The sequence below is a fragment of the Terrapene carolina genome, unplaced genomic scaffold, assembly GCF_002925995.2.
Source record: "Terrapene carolina triunguis isolate 2854851 unplaced genomic scaffold, T_m_triunguis-2.0 Scaffold198, whole genome shotgun sequence".
Classification (NCBI taxonomy): domain Eukaryota; kingdom Metazoa; phylum Chordata; order Testudines; family Emydidae; genus Terrapene; species Terrapene triunguis.
In genome coordinates, this window is record NW_020664549.1 from 1267386 (window position 1) to 1291173 (window position 23788).

Here is a 23788-nt window from a genome sequence, read left to right on the forward strand (position 1 = left end):
ATGTGCCCTGTGTCCCGCCATGTAGCGCGCTGCCGCCGCCGCCTCCGCTCTGGTTCGGTTCCAGCGCCCGGGATGGGGGCCTGGCTCCCGTCCCGACAGGGGGGCCCCCGGCCATGAGGGGAGCCCGGTACCTGCCGCTGCCAGCGACCGCGCCGCTCGGGGAGCGGGGGCTCCGCCTCGGTGAGTCCGGGCTCCGGCCCCGCCCCTGCTGACCCCCCCCCGGACTTCCCGCCCCCCGTGCGCCCCGACCCCCCGTACCCCTGTAGTCCTGTCCCCCGTGCGCCCCGACCCCCCGTACCTCTGTAGTCCTGTCCCCCGTGCGCCCCGACCCCGTGTCCCCCAGTCCTGCCCCGAGTCACCCCATGTGCCCCGACCCCCCATGTCCCCTGTGCACCCCTCCTCCCCCCATATCTCTCTAGTCCTGCCCCTTCCCTGAGTCACCCCATGCGACCTGACCCCCCCGTGTTCCCCAGTCCTGCCCCCGACCCCCAAGTCACCCTGTGCACCTCCCATGTCCCCCAATCCTGCCCATGACCCCCCGAGTCCCTCCGTGTTCCCCCCCATCCTGTCCCTCTGAGTCACCCCATGGATCCTAACACTTCCCCTCTCTTGCCTCCCCCATGTACCCCAGCCATTCCCCTCCCCTTGAGTCCCCCATGCATCCCCCCTCCCCCCTGTGTTCCTCCCAGTCCAGCTCTCTCCCCTCCTTAGTCACTCCCTGGACCCTAAGACTCTCCCTCCCCAGCCCTCTTCCTCAACGCCCGGTCCTCCTGAGTCACCCTGTGGACCCCAACAGTCTTCCTCCATATGCTCCCTCAAGTCACCCCATGCACCTTGGCCCCATTCTTTCTGATCTCCCCCCTTAGCCCCGTTTTCTGGCCCAGTGCTTGTGCCTCCTGCCCCTCCCAGTCACCCCATGCATCCCAGCCCCCTTTCCCAAGCAATTACCCCATGATCTGCACTCAATTTGCCCTCTACTACTGCCCATTTTCCCTCTTTCTTTCCCCATTCCCCTCCTCTCCTGCACCCCACTAAACTGCTTCTCCCCCCGCCCCCCAGCTTGCCACCCTGGCTGGGAGATGGGGCAGCAGCAGTGGGCGGCTGTAGGAGGAAGGAGCCAGACATAACAGGATGTTTTTATGGCTGGTAGGGGTTGGGTGGAAAAATAAACAAATTTAGGTGGTGGTGTCACTGAATGAGTTTGAGGATGGGGTGTCTTGGGGATTAGTCTGAATCTTCTCCGAAGAGGACGTAGCAAGTGGCTTAATTTGTGTCTGTCACAGTGAAAAGAAAGCTAAAGATCTATAGTAACATACACACTCTGTATTGGGTTCATTTATGTGTCTTAGCACCCACATGGTTCATATTAGCACACTTGTGGAAACATAAACTGATTTTTAAATGGCAAGTAAGGTACTGTTCTTTTTGGGTGGGTGTTTGCTTTATTTGTATGAAAAGGTTGGGGTTTGATTCGGGGTGGAGGGGATTTCTGTGTGTTTGCCAGGAAGTTGGAAAATGAAAGCAACTCTGTTAAAAGCTTTGAAATGGTGTAGTTCTCCTCAGGACTTTGATCTGTGTCACTACTATCACAGTTGTTTCATGATTGGTGGAAGCTCTCCCTTTATCTGGCGTGAAGTTTCCTTTCTCTCTCTTCTTGTTTGAAGTGCTTTAAATCTTTTTTTTTTTTTTTTAACGTAATACAGTTATTGAAAATGAGGATATACCTAATTAACACACACTTCTACAGTGGTGACTGTATGAATGCCTAGTCTCAGATTTAAAGCTATCCAGCAGTCTTCCCTCAGCCTTTTTATCATGGCATTTTTAGTGGAACACTTTTCTCTAAAACTAGGACTATTTCCTTTCTGATGTAGTATTTTAATTACAAGACTTAAACCCTTTGCCATTTGGTACTTATTACTTATTTGGCTCAATGTGATGATGTGAGTTAGAGCAGGGCCATGGTTTCTGTTCCAAAGTTTGCCATGGTCTGTTTGTGATCATAGGCAAATTTTTATATGCGTCTGCCCCTCAGTTTTTTCACCTGTATAATGAGGCTGATACCCATCTTGATAAATTAGTTTGAGGGCCTTGGATGAAAGCATTATATAAGTTCAAGATGATGTTATGTTTGAGTAGCGTGTGCATTGTTGGGTATGTGTGTAGTACATGTGTACATACTACATTCACGGTATGTATTTTTTTGCTTCCACTGAGCTAATTCCTGAATTTCATTTTCGATCTCTTCCCACTCAAGTGTGGGTACAAGATCTTGGTGTTAAATAGTAGCTTCTGAAATGTAAAGGGATCGAATCACAAGACCATGCCTCATTCACTATGTGCAGATTTGAGTGGTTACAATTGACTTATCTTCCTAATGTATTCAAAACAAACATGATCCATATAACAAGCTGACACTCCCTGACTGAACTGCCTGTTCACGATTTTGGTCAGCCTGTTTATTTTTAGGGTCTTAGCTCCTGTTTGTAGAGAATAGTTGTCCTGTTGTCGTAGCAACCAGGCTATGTGTACTATAAACATTATTAAAGGAAACCTTTTCCATCCTAAATGAGACTTCCTTTTCATAATAAAGTTAGGGTCAACATGCAAACATTTAACCTTTTTTGTTCAGGGATCATTCGACAGCATGCTACAGAGAATTGCCCATTCAGTCATAAACAAGAATGCTTTTACTTTTAGCAGATGTGCATATCACAGCTAATTTCATATGCAGCTGATAACCACTTTTCCGTCTTTGTGCCTGTGGGCCAGGAGAAAACAAGTATAGTTTACTGAGAGCTGAGTGTCCTTAGAAATAGGGGTTTTATAATACATCCTGGAAACAAAAAGTATAATTGTCTTCTTTTCCACATCAGATAAAGGCATTTAGTTTATAATGTTTTCTATTTCAGTTCAAATGACTCCTGTGATGTCTCCCTTTAAGTCTAGTATCTCCTTGTGGGGTGAGGGTGATCATGGAAATTCAGACTTCCAACCATGTTGAAACAAACTATGAAAGTTAGGTCCTGTGACTACGTAACTCATCTCATTGGGGAGTTATGACGTCTCCAGCCAAGAAAGCTGGTGGATCAGAATGACTGCAACAACTGGAGGAAATGCATGGAAAATTATTCTTGATCACAGGAGTTCTCCCTACTTGTCACCTCCGAACAGGGATTGAAATGTTTTAAACGCTAGTTTAGGCAAGACAAAACTGTTTTCAGTAACATTGGAACAAGCACGGAAGATTGTCTCAATCATGCTTCCTGTAAGGGTGTTGGAAAAACAATGTTGGTCCAGTAGTCTTCAATTCCAGAGTGGCTAGGAGATCCCATTATTGAAATTGTTACCAATGGCTCATCTTCCTACAGTGTGTGTTGGAAACAAGCAAGACTTTCCCATGGAAATGTATAAGGTACAGAAGACAAGGATATATTTATTTAGTTGATGGTAAATGGACTAGTTATTGGGGGGGATGTATATTTCACCTCTAGTTCTAAAAATCTTTGGTGTAAAATTGCAACTTAATTTTGAGACATGGACTTGGAGGCTCATGTGCAGTGTGAGTTTGAAGTAGACATAATTGTCAAATGATAAAACATGAAAGGTGAAAATTATAGACAAGCTCTTATCATAAGGGTATCTCCTCCAGTCTTGCCCTCAGAGGTGCCTCCTGCCTTGCTGGCCATAGTTTCTCTTGCAAAACAGGCATGTTTTTTCTGTCTGGCATGAAACCCAGTGTTCAATGGAAGCCAGAGAGATAAGAAGACTGGATTTTTGAATTCTTTATTTTTGAAGTTTGGCTTTGGATTTCAGCATTTACTTAGTGAAGAAGTTATTTGAAGGATATTCCCTGAGCACTAACAAGGTGTTTTGTTTTGTTCAGGCTTTTGGTTGGGAGTGTCGAAATCCAGGTCTCCAGTTTAAGTTACTATCTGCAGTGAATTGCTTACCTTAATTTTTATTGTAAACAGACAGGCTTTTACTGGCAAATGCCTGTTTGAACTGGAAGCCTTATTGAGTTTAAAGGCAATGTGTAATGCTGAGTTGTGGCTTGCCATCAAAATACTAGCTGATACGGGCAGAAGAAGTCTAGATGTTGCTCTGGTACATCTTGCATTTCAGTAAAGTTGTCTTTTGTCTGTACTTAGATTGTAAACTTCTTGAGCAAGGGGACCATCTTTTTGTTCTATGTCTGTACAGTGCCTGTCACAATGGGGTCCTTGTCTGTAACTAGGCCACCTAGGCACTACAGTGGTACAAATAATGAATCATAATAATAGAGAGAGAAATACTTGGGAGATGCTCAGATACTACAATGATGTGGGGGTGGGGGGTGAAGATGCAAGTAGCTAGATAGTGACCTTATGGACTAGCATGGAGATGGTGTCCCACATATAATAGGCACCAAGGTCCTTACTTTGTTCCAGGTAAAATGAATAAACTTGTACATGAGATAAAACATTAAGAGCAGTAATGCAGGAGAATCCATTTCCCTGAGGCTTAGAAGTATTTATATGAAAGAATTAGTGATAACTGGATATTACTTTTTAAGAACTGTGCTAATCAAATATCTGCCTGGTTAAACTCGTTACATGTAGATAAGCCATTAACACCTGCTTCCCTTTCCAGTGTATTGGAGCTGCAGGTATTGTCCATAGGGATTCAACATCTCACTAGCATATCTCCTTTATCCTCATTAATTTCTTTAGTGCTTTCTCTCCTATTTTTTCACTTCCTGTTTTCACTCGTCCCTTTGTCTTTTCTGTTTTGTCTGCCTATCTTTAATTTTACCATTCTAAGGGGAAAAAACAACAACAACTTTCCTCTCTTCTAGGGGCAGAGAAGTGCTGCTTTACTCTCTTGGTACTCCATTTGTGCTCTCTCTCACTTAGCCCTTCTGGGAGAAGGGAGAGAGAGTGCTTCTTTGGGCAGGTACACTTCAAAAATAGATGAACTGAATTACGACCTGCCCAAAAAAGTACCTGCCCTGAGGCACCTACTTTAAGTAGGAATGTTGAGCCCTGTGTAAGCTGTCAGCTGTAATCCATTTACAGGACTGACTAAAATCTGACACTCGGACATGTAGACTGCCTGCTGTCTTCCTTAGGCAGGGGTTGTCTTCTGGCCCGTGGGTGGGTATGTGCCAGGTAGTAATGAAATCATTACCAAAGCCTTTTATTTCACTGGCAGCCCCAACTGAATCCTAAACTTACCAATGCACGTAACCTGCATCTTGGAGAATCCTGGCACAGTTTCACCTTGCTCAAGAACCACTTGGAGTACAATGCCTACACATGAATGATAGTTTATCTTTTGTCTGATTCATTTGCTTTGTTACACAACTATACCCTTAGGTTTGCCTGTATAATGGTATTTTCCCATGTAGCCAAGCCAACAGTTACTACTGGTATAGTTAAACCAATATACCAGTATAACTATGACTCTCCATTCTGGAATAAAAGTGCCTTTTTGGTTTATCTTAAATTCCTTCCAAAGCAATGTGAGCCAAACAGGGGAAAAAAGGCTTTGCTATGCTGGAATAAGAGCGTCCCCTCGGGGAGTTATAGCAGTGTAGCTATATCGGCTTAAATTCACATCTACCCATAGAAGAAAGTAAAGTTAATTTTACCGCATCCCTGAGCACCGTAGTTAAGCTGACCTAACCCTGGTGTAGACAGCACTAGGAAGTATATTGGACTGTATATTTACCTATACAGTCATGATTGAAGTGCCAGTGATGTGTTCAGAGCTGACCGGGGCCCTAGCCCTAGGAGTTTGCACTGTAAAAGACAGACACACAGATAGGACAAGATGCAATAGGTATTCATTTGGATCTTTATTTTCTTCCCTGTTTTCTCACCCTCTCAAAAGGTTGGGGAAGAGCCAATTTGTGGGATTTGAGTGAGGAGAGAATGGGGACTAGTGCACTGGGATTGAGAGACTTTTCCATACATAGGAGGTAACAGAGGCTCTGAATGCCCAAAGGAAGAATGAACTATGCTGCAGTATCAGTGTTTGTCTCTCTAATTCCTGCTAATTGTAATTGCTTTGGAGGGACTTGACCAGCCATCTCTTTCCTTTCGAAGAAAGATCTGGAGTTTGTGGGAGGGGAGAAGGCGCTCTTTAACACTGCTGCACCTGCACTGGTTTTCATGAGGCAACACAAAGCCAGAAGTGGGTGAGCACAGAGCAGTTTAGAAATCTTTTTTCGCTAATGATTCAGTGTGACTTTCCCAAAGTGACCTGATTTAGTTAAATGCGGCTAAATATAGACCTTGTGAAAAAGACTGTGATGTGGGAGGAGACGATGGCAGCCGGCTTCTAGGCTGTCATTCTGCAGGGAATGTCTTCCACGACTGGTGACTAATAATTTTTGACTCCTGTGGAAATAACATCCTTGCTCCCTTCCTGTCCTGGTGAGATGTAGGAAATGGTACAGTTCATAACCCTTTGCCTATCTGATCTCTACCCTTCTGCATTTCAGCTCACTGCTATGGACAGTACGATCACCTTGTGGCAGTTCCTCCTCCAACTCCTCCAGGAGCCTCAGAACAAACATATCATCTGTTGGACCTCCAACGACGGAGAGTTCAAATTGCTGCAGGCAGAGGAGGTGGCCCGGCTTTGGGGAATCCGCAAGAACAAGCCCAGCATGAACTATGACAAACTCAGCCGAGCTCTCAGATACTACTATGTGAAGGTAACAATTCCCATTAGTCCATCTCACATCTTATCCCCCTTACACCCAGCTTCCGCCTAATGAGCTTTGTTTCCTTTTTCATTCTCTTCAAGAAGATAGATGTCAGTTCTGTCTTTGGCTTAGGTGAGGTGTGACAAAAGGTTCCCCCTGCCACAGCGTTACTGTTCTAATTGTTCAGAGATTCCAGAGAGCTTCCTGTGAAATATCACCTCTTTAACTTACTTGTATCACACACTCCTTTATTAATAGTCCACAAAAACAGGTGTCTACTTCAAAAGGGTTTAAAGTCTTGAATGTTCAAAACTAATTAAAATCTTGCTAATAACTATGAGAATTTTGTGTCCCTCTCTCTACTTCAGATCTTTCTTGCAACTGTTTCTACAAAGTGGCTGGTACAAAAACAGGTTTCCAAAGTAGCCCAAAATCCTTTTATTTTTTTCCTTCTTCTTGTGCTCAGTATAAATCTGCACCTCTACAGTAGAGAATGCGTCAATGAAGCGCAGAGAAACTTCTCTTGTGTAGCGAATGAATTTACTTCTTGTTACCTTTTGAAAGTCGCAGATGCTCTGACACCACCAAGGCATTGACGAAAGGCTTGAAGGAGCTGAATTAGAATTAGAAACGGGTAGTGACCATAATTTCAGTAACCTCTCAATAAGTGGTTTATCCCACAACTCTTATTATGTGGGTGTTTAAGATAAGAAAATAACATACAGTTTCTGAGCTAACTGTTAGTCAGTTGCTCAGAATTTATTGTTACCAGGACTGCACAGTTTCCTTAATCTGTTCTTGTGTTAAAAAATCTTAGTTGGTAGTAGGTAGCTGTACAATAAATACGAATCCATTTAGACCAAAACTGTTCGTGTATTCTTTTCAATACATACAAAAATAAGTAGCAACAAATGCTGCATAGGGGGATAGTTTGGCTGCTGTTTAGCATACTGTTCTGCTGAATACTTCATCTTGCCCATATCTTTTGCTTTTATTATAACCTCTTATTCAAATAAGTGTGGTCTGTTCTGAATACTCAGGCCCTGATCTTGCAAACACTTCTGCACGTGAGTAGTTCTGCTGACATCAGTTAAGATGCGTATTTGCAGGATTGGAGCCTAAGTTTGTGATTACCTGCTGTGTACTAGACTCTTTGATTTTGACCTTGATGCTGGTGACAGGTGACGTTATCTGCATCTGTTTGTTGTTGCTAGTTGTGCTTTTTTTTTATTATGAGACTAAAAAAAAATTGCTGCGTAGCTTTAAGGTCCTTGCTTGTAATCAGGGTGGATAAAAATCAATGATTTAAAAAAAAGTTGTATTTTTTTTTATTTAAATTGGATTTTTTTAATAAGGTTTTTCCTCAAAAAGCATTTTATCTAAAGATAGTTTTAATTAAGATACGTTATAGCTCAAAGGTATCTCATCATGGAATAGGGATTATAAAATCTAATTCTGTAGTATGAGACAATATATTCATGTAATGTTTAAGAAAAGTTTTGTAAATGAGTTCCAATAGTTCATAGATTAGGGACCCAATTTTATGGGGTTCCAGGGGCTTCTGTATAGATTATTTAGGTTAATCTTTCTATCTACCCAATGGGACTCAGTGCTCAGCCTAGACGATACCACCAGAGATGCTTAATTTTGCAGTTCTCAAACTGTGGATTTGTGTCTCCAGAGGTAACATGCGTGTTAACAGCAAAAATGTTTTTAAATAAATAAATAACGTAAAGAGGTGAGAAATAACAGACCTCAACTCTATTGTCCCTCTGCAAATTTGTGTACACAGAGTCAATCCCTTACCTCTCACTAAAAGTGCAATGAATAGAAGATTGTTGGGAGCAGAATAGATCTGGACAAGGAGAAGAAGTCTGGAGATAAATGTGAGAAGCGAGGGACATATGCTTGTTTTGTTAAAATATTATATTTGTTGTTGAAGGAAAAAAAATCCAGAATACTTAATGTTGTTTTAGTTAAATAAAACAATTTAAATATCTGTCTGGTGATGTTCTCCTCCTAATACAGCATGGCAAGAAAATCCTCCAAATATTAATGATTGACCTGTTGAATTGGAGATAGTTCACCTCCCAGTGACTTCATAAATATCTGCTTCGGTTACCTTTGGTAAATCAAATAACCAAACAATTGTTCATTTTCTGATATAGCTGTAAAACTAATCTGAAAAGTTTTCAAAATAAATCACTGTTTAAAAATGTATAGTGTGTACCTTCTAAAAATGAAACCTACATCTATCTCTGAGTTGTGAAGAATATGTATTAAGGTTATAACAACCAAAAAAAATGCACTTTTATGTAGAAAACCAGGATTAAATCGAGTCTTCCTGACTAGTGATTTAAATCATGATTTAAATCAAATCCACCCTGCTGGTAATGCATTTCAGGTGAGGTTTGCTTGTTTTTTGGTTGGGGTATTTTAGAAATAATAGTTTTGGTGGGTATTTTTTAAGTTGTTGGAATCCTAATGCTCATAAAAGTGAAAAAATTTTCCTACTGAAGTAAAGATGCCACCTACGCATTAGTCAGTTTTGGGGAGCGTCTGTAGCAAGAAAATTAGTAGGTGGAATGATGGAAAATTATTTTCTCTACCCACAGAATATCATCAAAAAAGTGAATGGTCAGAAGTTTGTGTACAAGTTTGTTTCTTATCCGGAGATTTTGAATATTGCTCCACTGATGGTGGGCAGGATTGAGGGAGACCCAGTGATGGCTGGCTTTGCAGAAGTCAGCAGTGCTCCGAAGGACCTGGAAAACGGTGTGAAAGAGAAGCCCCAGACCTGTGCTAAATCATCCAGCCGCAATGACTATATCCATTCAGGCCTGTACTCTTCTTTTACTCTGAACTCCCTGAACTCCTCTGGTGTGAAGCTCTTCAGGTCGGTCAAGATTGAGAATCCAGCTGAGAAACTGGTGGAGAAAAAACCTGCTCAGGATTTGACACCTTCAGTCATAAAGTTTGTGACCATGCCCTCCAAAAGGCCTGCAGTTGCACCCCTTGCCTCCACTCTTCCTATAGAATCAGAAGAAACTCTCCAGACCTTGGAGACTCTAGTTCCACCAAAATTAACTCCCACTGAAGCTCCAGCCCCTTTGCCAAACTTCACCACCACCTTCACCCCAACACCACCTGCATCTTCCATTTCTCCCACTCTGGAGGTTCCTTCCACACCCCCTTCACCACCCTTGAGTTCTAACCCTGACCTGGACATTGACACGGACATAGAGTCGGTGGCTTCTCAGCAGTTGGAGCAGTCTCAGAACCCTCAGCACCTATCACCAGAGCTCAGAGAGCACGATTTGTCTGTGCTAGAGAAGGATCTTGCCAATCACCTCTCCAGAGCTAAAAAACCCAAAGGGCTGGAGCTAGCTCCCACTCTTGTCATTACAGGCAGTGATCCAAGCCCACTGGGGATACTAAGCCCTTCTCTCCCTACTGCTTCTCTTACTCCAGCATTTTTTTCACAGGTAACCTTGTTCCCTTCTCTTGTTTCTATTAACAGCATCGGTTGGGCTTGACAACAGTAAGGGAGGGCAGGTTGAAAAATGAGTAGCCAACGGCAATGGTTGTGTTTGGACTCCTGAAGGGAGGTGTGTCTGCCTCTTTTAAAATAGAAATCTATTCTGGAACATAAATGACCAGTGTTACTGGCATCCTATTTGAAAAGTGCTCAGCAGTTCTTTGACTATGGAGGAAGACAAACTGGGGTACCCAGCTGCCTCTGTTGTTAAATCATTTGTATAGGAGGCACGATTAAAAATACTTTGAAGGTGACTCAGTGTTCTCGCTCCAGGGCCATGTCATGAGGCACTTCAGACAGACTTAAAAACATTTGTGTTTTAGATGATTTAATAGAGAAATGTGGAAACCTCAGCCTAACTGTTCCTTCACTTTATCCAGTAGGAAGCTACTTTCAACAAAAAGGAGGCTGAGTGGCAGCATAATATGGGTGTTACTCTTCTATGGAAAACCTGGCTTTCACATCTCTTGGGAAAATGTGCAAAATATCCAAAGAGCTCTGAATCTGGTTGTTACATTGTTCTGGTTGGTTTTAATCTCTTTCCTATTAGTAAATTGAAGTTAGGTGCTTTCCCTAAATTCACAGTATTGGAAGCACAAACTGCTGAAGATGTGGGAGAGAGAACCATTGCACTGTTACTTAACCATTCTTGGTAGGACTTGCCAATATACAGTAGTTGTTGGCGATACATGGAAAATCTAGAGAATGTGCCTAAGTAGGACACTAGTTATTTCTGATCTATGGCTGAGGTTTTCTGTGCCACCTCGGGCATTTGGATGTTCAAATTCCCTTTAATTTTAATCTCTTCGGTGGTTTTGGAAATATCAGCTTAAGGATACTGTGCACTGAATCCCAATTAGAGCAGGCAGCCAGGAGCCTGGTCATGTCACCTTTGTGCCTCTACTCGTTTCTCCTGTAAAATTAGGTTAATTCCTGCCTCCTATGGGCGCCTTGATTTTTTTTTTGTAAAGAACTACATAGGTGCTAAGAACAACGTTTTCTGACCTAGGTACCTACACTAAAGTGTATATGTAGGGACAGAAATAATTGGCCTGATTTCTCAGCAGCGTAGAGCACCCGCAAATCCCTTTGGAAGTCAGTGGGAGCTGCAGATGCTCAACACATTTGAAAATCAGGCCTTTTTTTGTTTTGTTTCTTTCATATGGAATTAGATAGCTAACTGCTGGCAGCTAGGGTTTGAGAACTTTGGCCTAAGTGTACAAGTGCTAAGAATGACTAGATGTAATAACCTGTAACATAAATGACTGTGTTTTGTATCTCTCTTAGACTCCCATCTTGCTGACCCCAAGCCCCTTGTTCTCGAGTATTCACTTCTGGAGCACGCTCAGTCCAGTAGCTCCTCTCAGTCCAGCAAGATTGCAAGGTGCTAACACCCTTTTTCAGGTAAGTTCCAACAAGACTAGCCGTGCCTGTCCACTTCTGAGCTCCACTTCTGACTGCCTTCTCAGCGCACGTTGTGGAAATGTGAGGGGTAGGGTTGGTCTAAAAATTTTACTGCAAGATTATGCCAAAAATATTTGCCATTTAATCAACAGTAAGGTCATAAATCGCCAATAACTATCAAATTGTAGATTCATTAGTTGAGACTTCACCAGATGTGGCAATTTGTTACTCCATAGCCATAATTGTATGTCAGCATAAGTAACAATGTTATAATATAAGTAACAATGATATAACACTTTGTTAATTACATCTTTCTCTCCTGAAATACACTAATGCAATCTTCATAGTGTTGGGAGAGGGAGAGTGTTCCTATTGTTTAGGCCTGTGACAACCTGGACCACAGTTTTGCTGCATGGACCCTGGATTCTGCACCATTCTATTGCAATGGACTGGAAATTCTGTCAGTTTCATTGTTGTTGTTTTTTAAATGGATATTTTTTTTTTTAAATGAACTACATATGAACACAAATTGGTACTTGTTGCTATTAAATGGAACTGGGTTAAGCACATCTGCTGCTTGATTCTGTGAAAATGAACAGTGACATTTTACTGGCCATCTTTGTGTTATGAACTTAACATCTCCATGGAGATGAAGGGAGTAGCTTACATGAGTGTATCTGCAGAACAGTTGGACTCCCTACTGTCTAAATACCTGCGGATAATATTGAGGCACAGTGTGGAATGCTTGTTCTGCTGTGCTGGTACTTGCATTAAAGAGTCATAGAACTGTGATTATTTTATTAGTTGGGATAAAGGCTTTGCTCGGTACAGATATAAACTGGCCATCCACAAGTTTAGGATTGAAATTAGACGAAGGTTTCTAACCATCCGAGGAGTGAAGTTCTGGAACAGCCTTCCAAGGGGAGCAGTGGAGGCAAAAAAACCCTAACTGGCTTCAAGACTGATCTTGATAAGATTATGGAGGGTATGGTCTGATGAGACTGCCTATGATGGAGCAGTAAGCACTGTCCGGGGTTCTCTGCTCTGTGTCCTCGTCAGGTTCCCTTTGTTTACCCCTATGACCTCACTCCTGTACCAGTTATATCTTTAGTTGTCCCCCGTAATTAATTGAGATCTGGGACTTTGTGGTTCCTCCCCTTAGGCTGGGGGAGGTCTTTAGCAGTGGGCTCCACCCACCCACTTCCAGGATCCCAACAGGATGGCATGTAGCCGATCTGCGACTGCTAGTAACAAATATCTCCAGACAGTAGATAGGGAGCGCTCTGAGTTACTACAGAGACTTCTTTTCAAGATGTCTGGCTTCTGGGTCTTGCTCACATGCTCAGGGTCTAACTGATTGCCATGTCTGGGGTCGGGAAGGAATTTTCCCCTGAATCAGATTGGCTGAGACCCTGGGGGGTTTTCGCTGTCCTCTGCAGCATGGGACACAGGTCACTTGCACGTTTAAACTACTGTAAAGGGTGGATACGCTGTAACTTGAAGTCTTTAAATCATGATATGAGGACTTCAGTAACATAGCTAGAGCAGCAGTCCTCAAACTTCCTTGCACTGTGACCCCCTTCTGACAACAAAAATTACTATACGACCCCAGGAGGTGGGACCGTAGACCAGGCCCGCCCAAGCCCCGCCACCCTGGGTGGGGGGCCAAAGCTGAAGCCCAAGGGCTTCTGCCCTGGACGGGGGGCATGTAACCTTAGCCCCGGGCGGTGGGGCTTGGGCTTCAGCCCCGGGCGGTGGGGCTTGGGCTTCAGACTTGCTAGGGCCCAGGGCAAACACCGGCCTTAGTGACCCCATTAAAACGGGATCGTGACCCACTTTGGGGTCCCAACCCACAGTTTGAGAACCCCAGAGCTAGAGGTTGTGTGTGTCTTACAGGAGTGGGTGGGCGAGGTTCTGTGGCCTGCGATGTGCAGGAGGTCAGACTAGCTGATCATGATGATCCTTTCTGGCCTTAAAGTCTGAATCTAACTTATAAACTTAATCACTGTGTCTGTTGCAGCTACACTGATAGTAATGCTGGGGTTCAGGGACACCTGGATGCATTGGCAATTAAAGTTTCCATTGCCAGATGATGATCTGTAAAAGCCCTTGGTAGTGGAGGAATCCATATGAGCTTTTTCAAAGCCTTTTGGGCTCTTTGTAGAACTTATTGTGGAGAGATCTTGAGTCATGAGAACAAAGAAACTAAAATAAAAACAACAACTCTAACTCTCTGTTTTGTTTCTTAGTTTCCATCAGTACTGAGCAGCCATGGGCCATTTACTCTGTCTGGACTGGATGGACCCTCCACCCCTGGGCCGTTTTCCCCAGATCTGCAGAAGACATAGCACATGAACTCCTGGAAAGGACAAATTGGGGAACAACGGAAAGAGATGACATTCAATGTAATCCATTTTAAAATGAACAATTTATAATTCCACCCAGATCATGAATGGTCATAATTTTTGCCATTCCCAGTTCAAATGCCTTTTTGCAAAATTCCCTCTTTTGAAGACTAAATTGGGAATGCATATGGAAACGCCTTAATTGGAGTCCAGGCTCCACAATCTTTTCTTTGCCCCCTTGGTTAAGAAGTCTCTTAAAGGGAGTTTCTGGTGGGACGCGGTGACTGAGTTTGTATTGATTGCAGCAAAACAATATCTAAGAAGTCTCTCCTCTCTCACTCCGACACCTCCATTCTTCTGCTTCCTGTGCTGGGCATGAAGAAAATGAATCCTGATTGAAGCTGGCATTCCAAGAAAAGGGTTTGAGTGCAGCTTTGTCTTGGGGCTAATGATAACTTCTCCTGCAACAACAAAACAGCAAATGTCTCATGCTATAAAAACATGTAAACTTTTTGCAGGGAGACATTTTTAAAGAGTACTTATGGTGGTATAGGTGAAAAGCAGACCATGGTTTGGATAATGTTGCACACAGGTAACCCAGCAGTAAAGTTTCACTCTTTGAGAGGGGACTGGTTAGCTCCCAGAGGCAACTTGTAATATTGTGAGCAGGCAGGGCTCTGAGACAAATGGATCATGGCATGAATTATTTGAGGTTCTTGAACTGTTTGAATTCTTTGGTATTTCTTGGTGGTTATATATACACACATTTCTGATGCCTGATATCTGTGTAAGGCCTGTAAATTGGCTGCTAGAAGATTAACAAATCATGCTAACCTAGGACTCTCCCCACCTCTGTCCCTGGTATTGGATATTCAGTGTGAGATTGAGGGTTGGCTGTGTATTTGGCAAATGACACTCTGGGGCTGGTTGCTGCTTGATGTTCTGGTCTGCAGCTCAAGGGGAAAGAACACTCAAATTCTCTGCTTTTCCCAGAAATGAGGAACCAGAAGTGGAGAACCCCCTCTGCCCAGCTCTTGTTGTCTCAAGTTCTGCTTTAACCACATTGCTTTTTAAGTGGAGGAAGTGTTGGAATTCTTGAAAAGTTGGGTTTGATGTGTGCAGCTAAAATAGGAAGAGAATTGTGCAGTATCAACAGTAAGGTAAAATCATTCATGTTCCAGGTAAACATGCCTAATTTTTGGTGGTGAGTAGATGGGAGTGTGTATTGGGGGGTTAATATGAGTGTTCTTGAAAGCCATTTCAAACTGATGAGTTAAGACCAGCAGCTTGGACAATAACCTCAAGCAGTCTTTTGTGGGAGAGCTGAGATCTGACAGAAGCGCCTAAGACTGGGGGATGTCTCAGGTGTTTGCAGTTGGACTTCTGCCATCCACTGTCTGTCAGGCAACAACTTCCTCTTGCTACCAATGTATATGCAATGAGGATGCACTTGGATAACCTGTCCGCTAGAAAGTGGACTGAGACTGCACTTCTCTCGGTCACCCTTATTTAGGATGACGAGATGTTCCGATTTTATAGGGACAGTCCCAATATTTGGGACTTAGTCTTCTATAGGCGCCTATTACTCCCCACCCCCTGTCCCGCTTTTTTCACCCTTGCTCTCTGGTCACCCTGCCCTTATTAGCTGTTTCAGAAGAGATGCTGAAGATGGGATGAGCATGGAGAGGCAGTACTTTCAGAACAGAGTTGAGTCTTGTTAGTGAGGGAAGCTTGCAGTGTTACTCCTTTCATTGCACCTGTTCTTAAGACAAAGAGAGGACTTTGTTCTCCAGAGCTTTCAATCTGACACTTTTTGCAAGCTCTAAATTCACTTCAAAGCATATGTGTTTGAGAACACCCAAAACTGAATGTAGTAAGATGAAAGTAGCTTGTTATATTCCAGCACTGAAATACATACATCAATATATCCTGTATCTTTAATATTTCACCCTTGAGAAATGGATGTTAGAGTTAGTTTTTGGACTGTTCAGCCAGAAAATCTCCTGTCCCAAGTGAATTCAGAGGAAAGGCTATCTAGCTTTTGATGGGAGCAGAAGGGAGTCTGCTGCCTCCCTGCCAGATCAAGTTAAAGGCAAGTTACTGGTTCAGTTTATGAACATCAGTAGCTAATGATTAGGAAGTCCCATGTCTGTGGATCTCAAAATGACAATGTGCAATATTTACTAGTTTTTAAGGTAGTAGTGCAGAAAGAAAGCTGCAGATAGTAATTAAGAGCAGGCATCTGGGATTCTTTGGTTTGCAGGATGGCTTATTGCCTACTTAAAAAAAAATATATCTATATATATAGTCAGCAGCACTTTGTGATGGTTGTATTAGGCTGACTAGCTTTATGCCCAGTAAGTGTGCAGACTGGAGGGTAGTATTGTAGAATGAGGATGTATATTTTTAAAAAAATGTCATGAGCACTAAAGAATTGCAATTTGATTGCTTCCCTTTCCCCCATGGAGAAAACCCAGGTTTTATGTGTGTAAAGATTGTACGTTTTTGTGTGTGTTGTTTCTCATATTTGTGTGGCATATATCTCTGAGTACATGTAAGCAAGAGAACCAAATGCACATGCATGTTGGCGCAGGCATCAGTTTCGCTTGGTCCAGTTTCATGTTCCCCTCTCAGCAGCTTCGAAGGGATGCACTGCCATAGCCGGTTGACTAGTAACATGCACCATCTGTGATGATATACATTCACCTTCTTATGGATGGGGAGTTGTGTTCTCATTACAGGAGAATACCTTCTGTGGAGGTAGTTAACAAGAGAAGCTAAGTTGCAAATGCAGCTTGTGTGCACATGTCAGTGTCACTCTAACTGCCTACTTCCTGATAGATACCGTTGAGGACTATTATTGCTGCCGCTTAATGACTGTGGAGAAGAAAATTCCCATGTAGGGTTAAATACTGTCAGGAGGTATGTTTGGAAAGCAGTGGTACTGTGAGTTAAAGAAGGGAAGCAGGTTGTGGTGGTAAGAAGAGGCTTGCTATGAGATTAGTTTACATAGCCTTTTCTCTTTCCCCTTCATAACTTTTCAGGTCACTTTAAAAAGGTGTCATTGTCTTGTGTATATGGTGCTTTGTAGTGAAATACTGTATCCTGTAATTGCGTATTTACCAACAAGTACACAATTGCCAGCTTTTCCGATTGGCACATTCCTGACAGCATTTATTGCTATGTGTCATCCTCAGTTCAGGTTGTGTTTTGCAGAAGCTTAGGAAATAATGAAAGATGGATTCCTTAAATTCAAGAACTCTTGCTTGTGCCCCAAACTTCTCAGGCTTCAACAGCTGTGCACTCTTTGGCTTATGAGCAGGGTTTGCATTCTGAAAGGCCTTGGCATTCAGTGACTTTGCTTGGGAAAAGTTATATCTCTGCTATGGTTTCACAACCTCAAAATTATCTAGCAAATAGATTATTTTTGGTCTTTTTAAATTGAGTTTAACCACAGTGAAGGCCATTTGTATCCAATTCTGTGGTATGTATAATCCTCCTTTGAAAAGTTAATGTGTTGCATAAACCATTACTTAACACGGGAAGAATCTCTCATGCAATCATCTTTCATGCAAACACTTCTGCAGCAAATCAAAATTATATACAAGAACTTGATCGTAACATCTGTGTAATTCCACTCACCAGGTTAACACACATGTATAATTCTGATCTATTTATGTAGAGGTTTTCCAATGCTGCTTTCAACAGTCTGCAGTTCTGACCATCTGTTGGATATTTGCAGTGTTCTCATAGCCATGTTGTTCCCAGGGTATGGGAGGGACAAGGTGGGTGAGGTAATGTCTTTTATTGGACCAACCTTTGTTGGTGAAAGAGTTAGGCTTTTGAGCTCTACGGAGCTCTTCTTCAGGTCTTATCATATCTGTATCATCATATATCTACTTTTTAGTTATCTTTTTGCTACCGTTTTATAGTATTTTTATATGTAATCCTATTTTACTATACAGCTTCAAATTTTTTTCAATTGATGCATATTTGTTTACAAGACACATCTCAATGTTGTATCAAGAGGCTATCTTGGTATGTGTCAAACACAAAATAAACTAATTCAGTAGTTAAGGGACACTGTCAAGGTTGACAGACATTAAAACTTGATGTTTGGGTTTGTGGTATCTATCTGCAAGGATTTTGCTCGGCATCTTTCCTTCTTGTGCAAGAAATATACCTAAATTCTGGTCTCTGAGACCTAGGGTTATGTATCTTTTTATTCTGTCTTAAGAATGGCACCCAGGGCATAATATGTCCATTATTGTAAAGAAAACCCAGGACCCACCGGCAAAGTTGAAAATGCCATCACTGTTGCAATCCTGGTCTTTGGGAAGCTGATTTGGGATACCTGAAAAATAAAAAGGTACAGGGTGACCTGCTTAAATAAGAAGTCTCTTGAGGAACTGATTTTAACTTAATGATAGTGGATACTGGCGAGTGCTGCTTATTCTGGACAGTATTAGCAAAACTTTCACTTCATGTGGAAGCATTTGGCTAGTGCCAGTGGCTTAAGTGGTGGTGGTTATTGCTAAGTTTTGGTCCTTTCAGTACAAACACTGCCAAATGAAGATTTACAGATGGAATACAGTGACGGTTGCTTTTATTCTTTTAATATTATATGCAGTTTTTGAAGACTATTGTTTTTAAAGATCTTCCCTTAATTGGAACTGTTGGGTCATGGCAGTGAGTTGCCTAGTGAGAGACTTCTACTAGGTAGTAAAATGGCTATCCTATGAGCTAGTCATTCTTGATAGGGCCTCTTTTAAAGGGTGGTGGTTCAGTACAGAGAAAAGTCTTTCAAGATGACACCTTGTTTGTGCATTCTTCTCCCCATAACCTGCTATCAGCAACAAGAACGTAATGCTTTTGGCACTCCAGAGCAATTGTAATTACAGGAAAGAAAGCAGCCTTGCAGTCTGCCTTGTGCATCAACCGGTTTGCTGTTTCAATTTTTTGGCTCGGTCTCTGGTGGTTCATGAAGCAGAAAGAACAGAACTTTATCTTCAGATGACTGATGGAGCTTGAAGTTAGAAAAGCCATGACTTTGGCTTGTGAAATGAACATATTGATATCAGAGAACAGTCAATGCAGATCCTTTCTGGAGGACACAGCTTTGCTGACAGTGACCATGCTTTTAAAAACGTGACACCAGGTAAGAAAACCAAGCAAAACCTGACGTTCGTTTGTGAACATGCACACCATTGTACGTCTCCTTCTTTCATGATGTCCGTTTTAACTTAGATGGTTCTACAAAAGCCTGTACGTTAACTAGATTTAATATTAAACTTAATTCCGCCCCCTCTAACCAAAAGAATGCTGTAGAACACAGTAACTGACTTTGAAGTTATTCCAGTCACCTGGGTAAATGCACAATTTTTTGACAGTTGAAGATTTGTTTTTATGCATGTTATTTAATTGACTGGAACAGCTCTAATCTCATGAATATGCATATTTATATATATATATATTTTTGAGGGCCATATGTTCACTTTTTAGACTAGCTTCCAGACTTGTATCGTATAAATAATGCTTAAGATATAGATTAAAAATAAATACTGCACTTGGCAGTTGCCACTTTTTAATGTCTTGCACATTTCAATTATTTTTTAAAATAGAAATAAGTACTAAAATCTATTGTGCCATATTATGGGCTGATTGCTTGCCAAATTTTATTTTTTTAAATCTGTCTTTGACATGATGTACATCTCCCAAAAAGTGTCTTAAATTGGTCCTTGATTAGTTTTTATCCTCATAGACCTTAAATTTGGACACAGGTTTTATTTTTAAAACTTGGAAATAAATAATTGCCTCTCAGTTGAGACCTTGCATTAGAAGAGTCATCGCAAAGCAAATGGCTTAACAGCAGAACTCTGAACCTCCGGAAAGCACAGATCTTTTAACAGAGATGCTGACATGACTTTAAGTGGCATGGCGTTGATGGAGGGGGGAAAAGTTGGCAGGAGTTCTGTTGTAGCCTCATTCAGTCCTTGAGCAATACTTAAAGGAGCACTATAGTAATAACTGGAAGCTATTATTGTCAACAATTTCACACAAGGCGGCTTTCTGAATGGCCTTTGCATGGTTTCTAAAACTTGTAGTGTGTGTGTGTGGGAGGGAGGGAGAGAAAAAGGATTAAAATACCCAGTTTTGGAAGTAGGTTCCTTGATGTGTTGTGGGATTTTTGTTTTTGGTTGTTAGTTTTGGGGATTTTTTTTTTTTTTTTTTGTGGCTAGAAGTCTTAAATCTATAGGCTACTGCTTTATACAGTTGTGTTGACTTTGTTCTGCTATTGTTCAGTTGCACAAAGTTTTCTATATGATGTGCTAGATTCTAATGTTAATTCTTTGTAACCATTGTTGCGGTTATTCTCTATAGCTTTTAAAAAAAAAAAAAGTCATATTCAGAAGTTCCCTTTTAAAAACTTGTATTTTTATTGCGGTGTTACCAGATGGCCTTATATACGTCACAGTGTTTGTGATAGGTACAGTTGCGTATTTAATGCTTATCCCTCCTCTTACTTTTGTGTGTATAGCTGAGATGTATAGTCTTAGTGATTGAGATAAGCATACAAGAAAACTCTCCACTTGTATTGTGAGGAAGGACTGACTTGAGCACTGGTTATCTGCATTGAGCTGTATTAAGACAGCAGGAAATACTGACAGAAAACTCTAGAGAGAGTTAATGAGCACGAGACTTGGTGGGAGTATTTTGAGCAAGCTGATGCTCTCTTGATGGAAAATTTGAATTGTGGGCCAGATCTATAGCTGGTGTAACTTGGAATAATTGACGCCAGTAGACCTGAGCTGATGTACACCAGCAGAGAATCTGGCCCTGTAGCTTTTTATCTAAAAGGCTCAGAGCAGGGGGACATGAGTTAATTTGGGGAGAACTTAAGCAACATGGTCAGTTATGGTAACATGGCACAGTAACTTTTTAAAATTAATGAAGTAGAATAGGTTCAATGTTTGTCAGTAACTTCAGATTTAAATTTGCTTTGTTTACAAGTTGGGGGGGGGGGGGAGCCTGCAAACTCAAACTAGGATCTGAAAGTTGAGCTGGGTTCCTTTCTTCTTTGTGTTTCAGCCCCTGTGGGTGATGTCTGTAGCCTAAACTCTGCAGTCATTTTCATTGATGCAGCCCTATTGTCTTCACTGGTGGTGAACTCGTGGAGCAGAGGGCAGAATTATCCCCCTGTAATTTTATTTTATTTTTTTTTAACTCTGACAAGAACCCATCTTCCTTCCTGTAATTCTGGCTCTGCAGAGCCCACAATGGTAAAATCTAACCTTCAGCACTAAAATCAGCAGCTCTGACTGAATACACAGGGGGCAGTAGATGCCACTTTTCACTTATTCTTTCCAGAGTAGAATTGCACTTTAATCTAATACAGAGTCAGCAGATAAAGCAAATTTCTGCTCTGGGGCAGAGTTGTGTACATCTGATAACCTCCTATGTATTCTACACATGATCTCTTAGTTTGGGATAAATACTGTAATCTTAGACAGTCCTGGTGCTCTGATTACACTAGGGTAAACTTAACTGGGAATAAAGTAGCTTTTTAGTGTAACTCTCTGTTCTTTTGAAAATTGTACTTTTATAATATCCAGTATCTTAATGCCATTGTGCTGTTAAAAAAAAATGCTGGTATGTAATGCAAGTGCATAAATAGCCAAAGTTCTGAGAAACTGTTCAGTGTTACTAAACCTGATTTTATTTACCCTCCTTGCATAAGAGATTAGGGAGACCTTCAGCATATTAAGATGTGATCAAAACTGATATGATGGAATTTGAGACACTGACTACAGCTGATATGCACTTGAGTGTGTTTCAGCTTTGAGAAAAATTATTGGGGCAAAGTTACTAAATTCTAAGGTGCAGAGTCAATCATTGAGGAATTGCACTGCACCGACACTTTGCTTTAAAAGTTGGTGCATTGGCTAAAGTACATGCAAACATAATGAAGGTCTTCCCTGAGGAATCAGGTGACTTGTCTATTGCTTCTGTGCAGAAGAAAATATAGTGTAAGGCAGTTTTTTTTAAAAAATGGGGTAGGGAATGGTTGGGGAAAACTATTTTGTGTAATAATTGACAGAGGGATTTGCTTTGTACAATAATGCAGGCTGGCTTTTAAAAAAAGGCATTGTAGCAAACTATTCAAGTCAATCATATGTTAATAGATACCTGCAACCAGACATGAAAAACAATTGTATTTTTTTAAATAAATATTTTTAACAAAGTCCTTGATCTTCTCTCCTTTAGAGGAAACCCACCCGTACAGCAACTGTGACTAATTAGCTCTCTGATAATGAGGAATGTCCATTACCTTCAAGTGTTTACTGGCATCTTGTCTAGCAGAGGTAAAGATCCTATTGCACAATCCCTTGAGCAGAGGTCAGTTCTGTTCTCCAGGCAAGATCTCCAATCACAGCACTCTTCTTAAGGATTTGGAGATGGTAAAAAGCTGGATTTATAGTGCTAGGGAATGTGAAACATTGCATCCTGGCAACAGTATTTAGTCTACTGCCGACACCCTGCAAAGACCAAGCTCTGTTTTTTTAAGGATGAAATACTAGGATCTCCAGTACAGGTAATGTCTTATTTGGAGTAGACTCCTTTGAAGATAGCAGATGACTGGATTTTTACTGTTATTTCATATTAATCCTGTATTGTGTTAGTGCATAATCTAAATCAATCCGGTTGTACCTGCAGAGACAGGTGGTTGACTCTTCTTCCCCCCCTACCCCACCCCCCCCAATGCAGGAAAGAGGCATGTCTGAGGACCTGTGTCCTATGAGGGTGGGAAAGAATCTCTTATCTTGGGCCCTCTGTTAAAGAAGGTTTTTTATACTGTAAGAGGTGTTTGAAATGCACCCTAACACCAGCTATTCAGTGTAATGGGGAGTATTTGCAGAACAGTCAATTACTAAGACCTGATGTCCTGCCTCACTGAACCATGTGCAAAGTAAGAGTGGCACCAGGTGGTGCAGGACTGGCTCTAGGCACCAGCAAAACAAGCACCTGCTTGGGGCGGCACATTTCCAGGGGCGGCACAGCAGATGGTAGCAGTTGTGGAGGCAGCTTGGCCCGCATGGCCTCAGCCATGCAGTGCAGAGCACAGGGCATCTGCAGCACGCGGGCGCCGCTCACCACCTCGGCCAGGTTGTCGTGGCGCACGTCGCCCATGCCGGCCATGTCATGAGCAGGCGCAGTCCCCAGTAGCTCACCTCCTTCACCCGCAGGATGTCCAGAGACTTGGCCGCCAGCACCGACTTGTGGGCTCGGATCCGCCGGCCGGACACTTCGATCACCAGGTCTGGCTCCTCCGAGACCAGTTGCTGCGGGCTCCAGGGCTGCGCTCCAGCCTGTGGACAGTAAGTGCCAGGCAGCGGCCCGGCGATGTCGCCTCCTCCTGCCTCGGACGCGCGTTGTTAATCTCCCGCTGGCTCTTCCCCACCCGGCTGCAGGAGGAGGCTGCTCCGGGATCCTGCTGCGGGGCTTTGTCCCCCACCCCGGGCGAACTGAAGCACAAGGAGGAGCTGAAACCGCTGGGAGCTTGCAAAGGGAGCAGGCGCTTTCCCCACCCCCGCTCTCCTCTTCCCCAGCTGATGCGCTCCCTTCCATGGAGCCAGGCTGCTGCTGGCTGCCCTTGCTTCTCTCCACTTCCCCCAGAGGCACTAGCTGCTGCTCTGCTCCTTCGCAGAGCCTTTTTGGACAGGCTCTAGCAGAGGCTGGACCTGGCTAATGTCCACACACGCACTCCCAGCTCAGCAGCACAGTCAGCCACCCCTTCGCCTTCCTCTT

General features: G+C 42.6%; 1 protein-coding gene across 1 annotated transcript; it reads left to right on the forward strand.

The window, feature by feature from the left end:
* LOC112118376 (ETS domain-containing protein Elk-4) lies at positions 1-14024 on the forward strand. The gene is made up of 5 exons (XM_024216657.2): positions 1-180; positions 6488-6703; positions 9310-10179; positions 11520-11636; positions 13886-14024. Exons 2-5 carry the CDS (start codon positions 6497-6499, stop codon positions 13982-13984), a joined length of 1293 nt encoding a protein of 430 aa, XP_024072425.1. The 5' UTR covers positions 1-180; positions 6488-6496; the 3' UTR covers positions 13985-14024.
* Positions 14025-23788: the final 9764 nt, after the last annotated feature.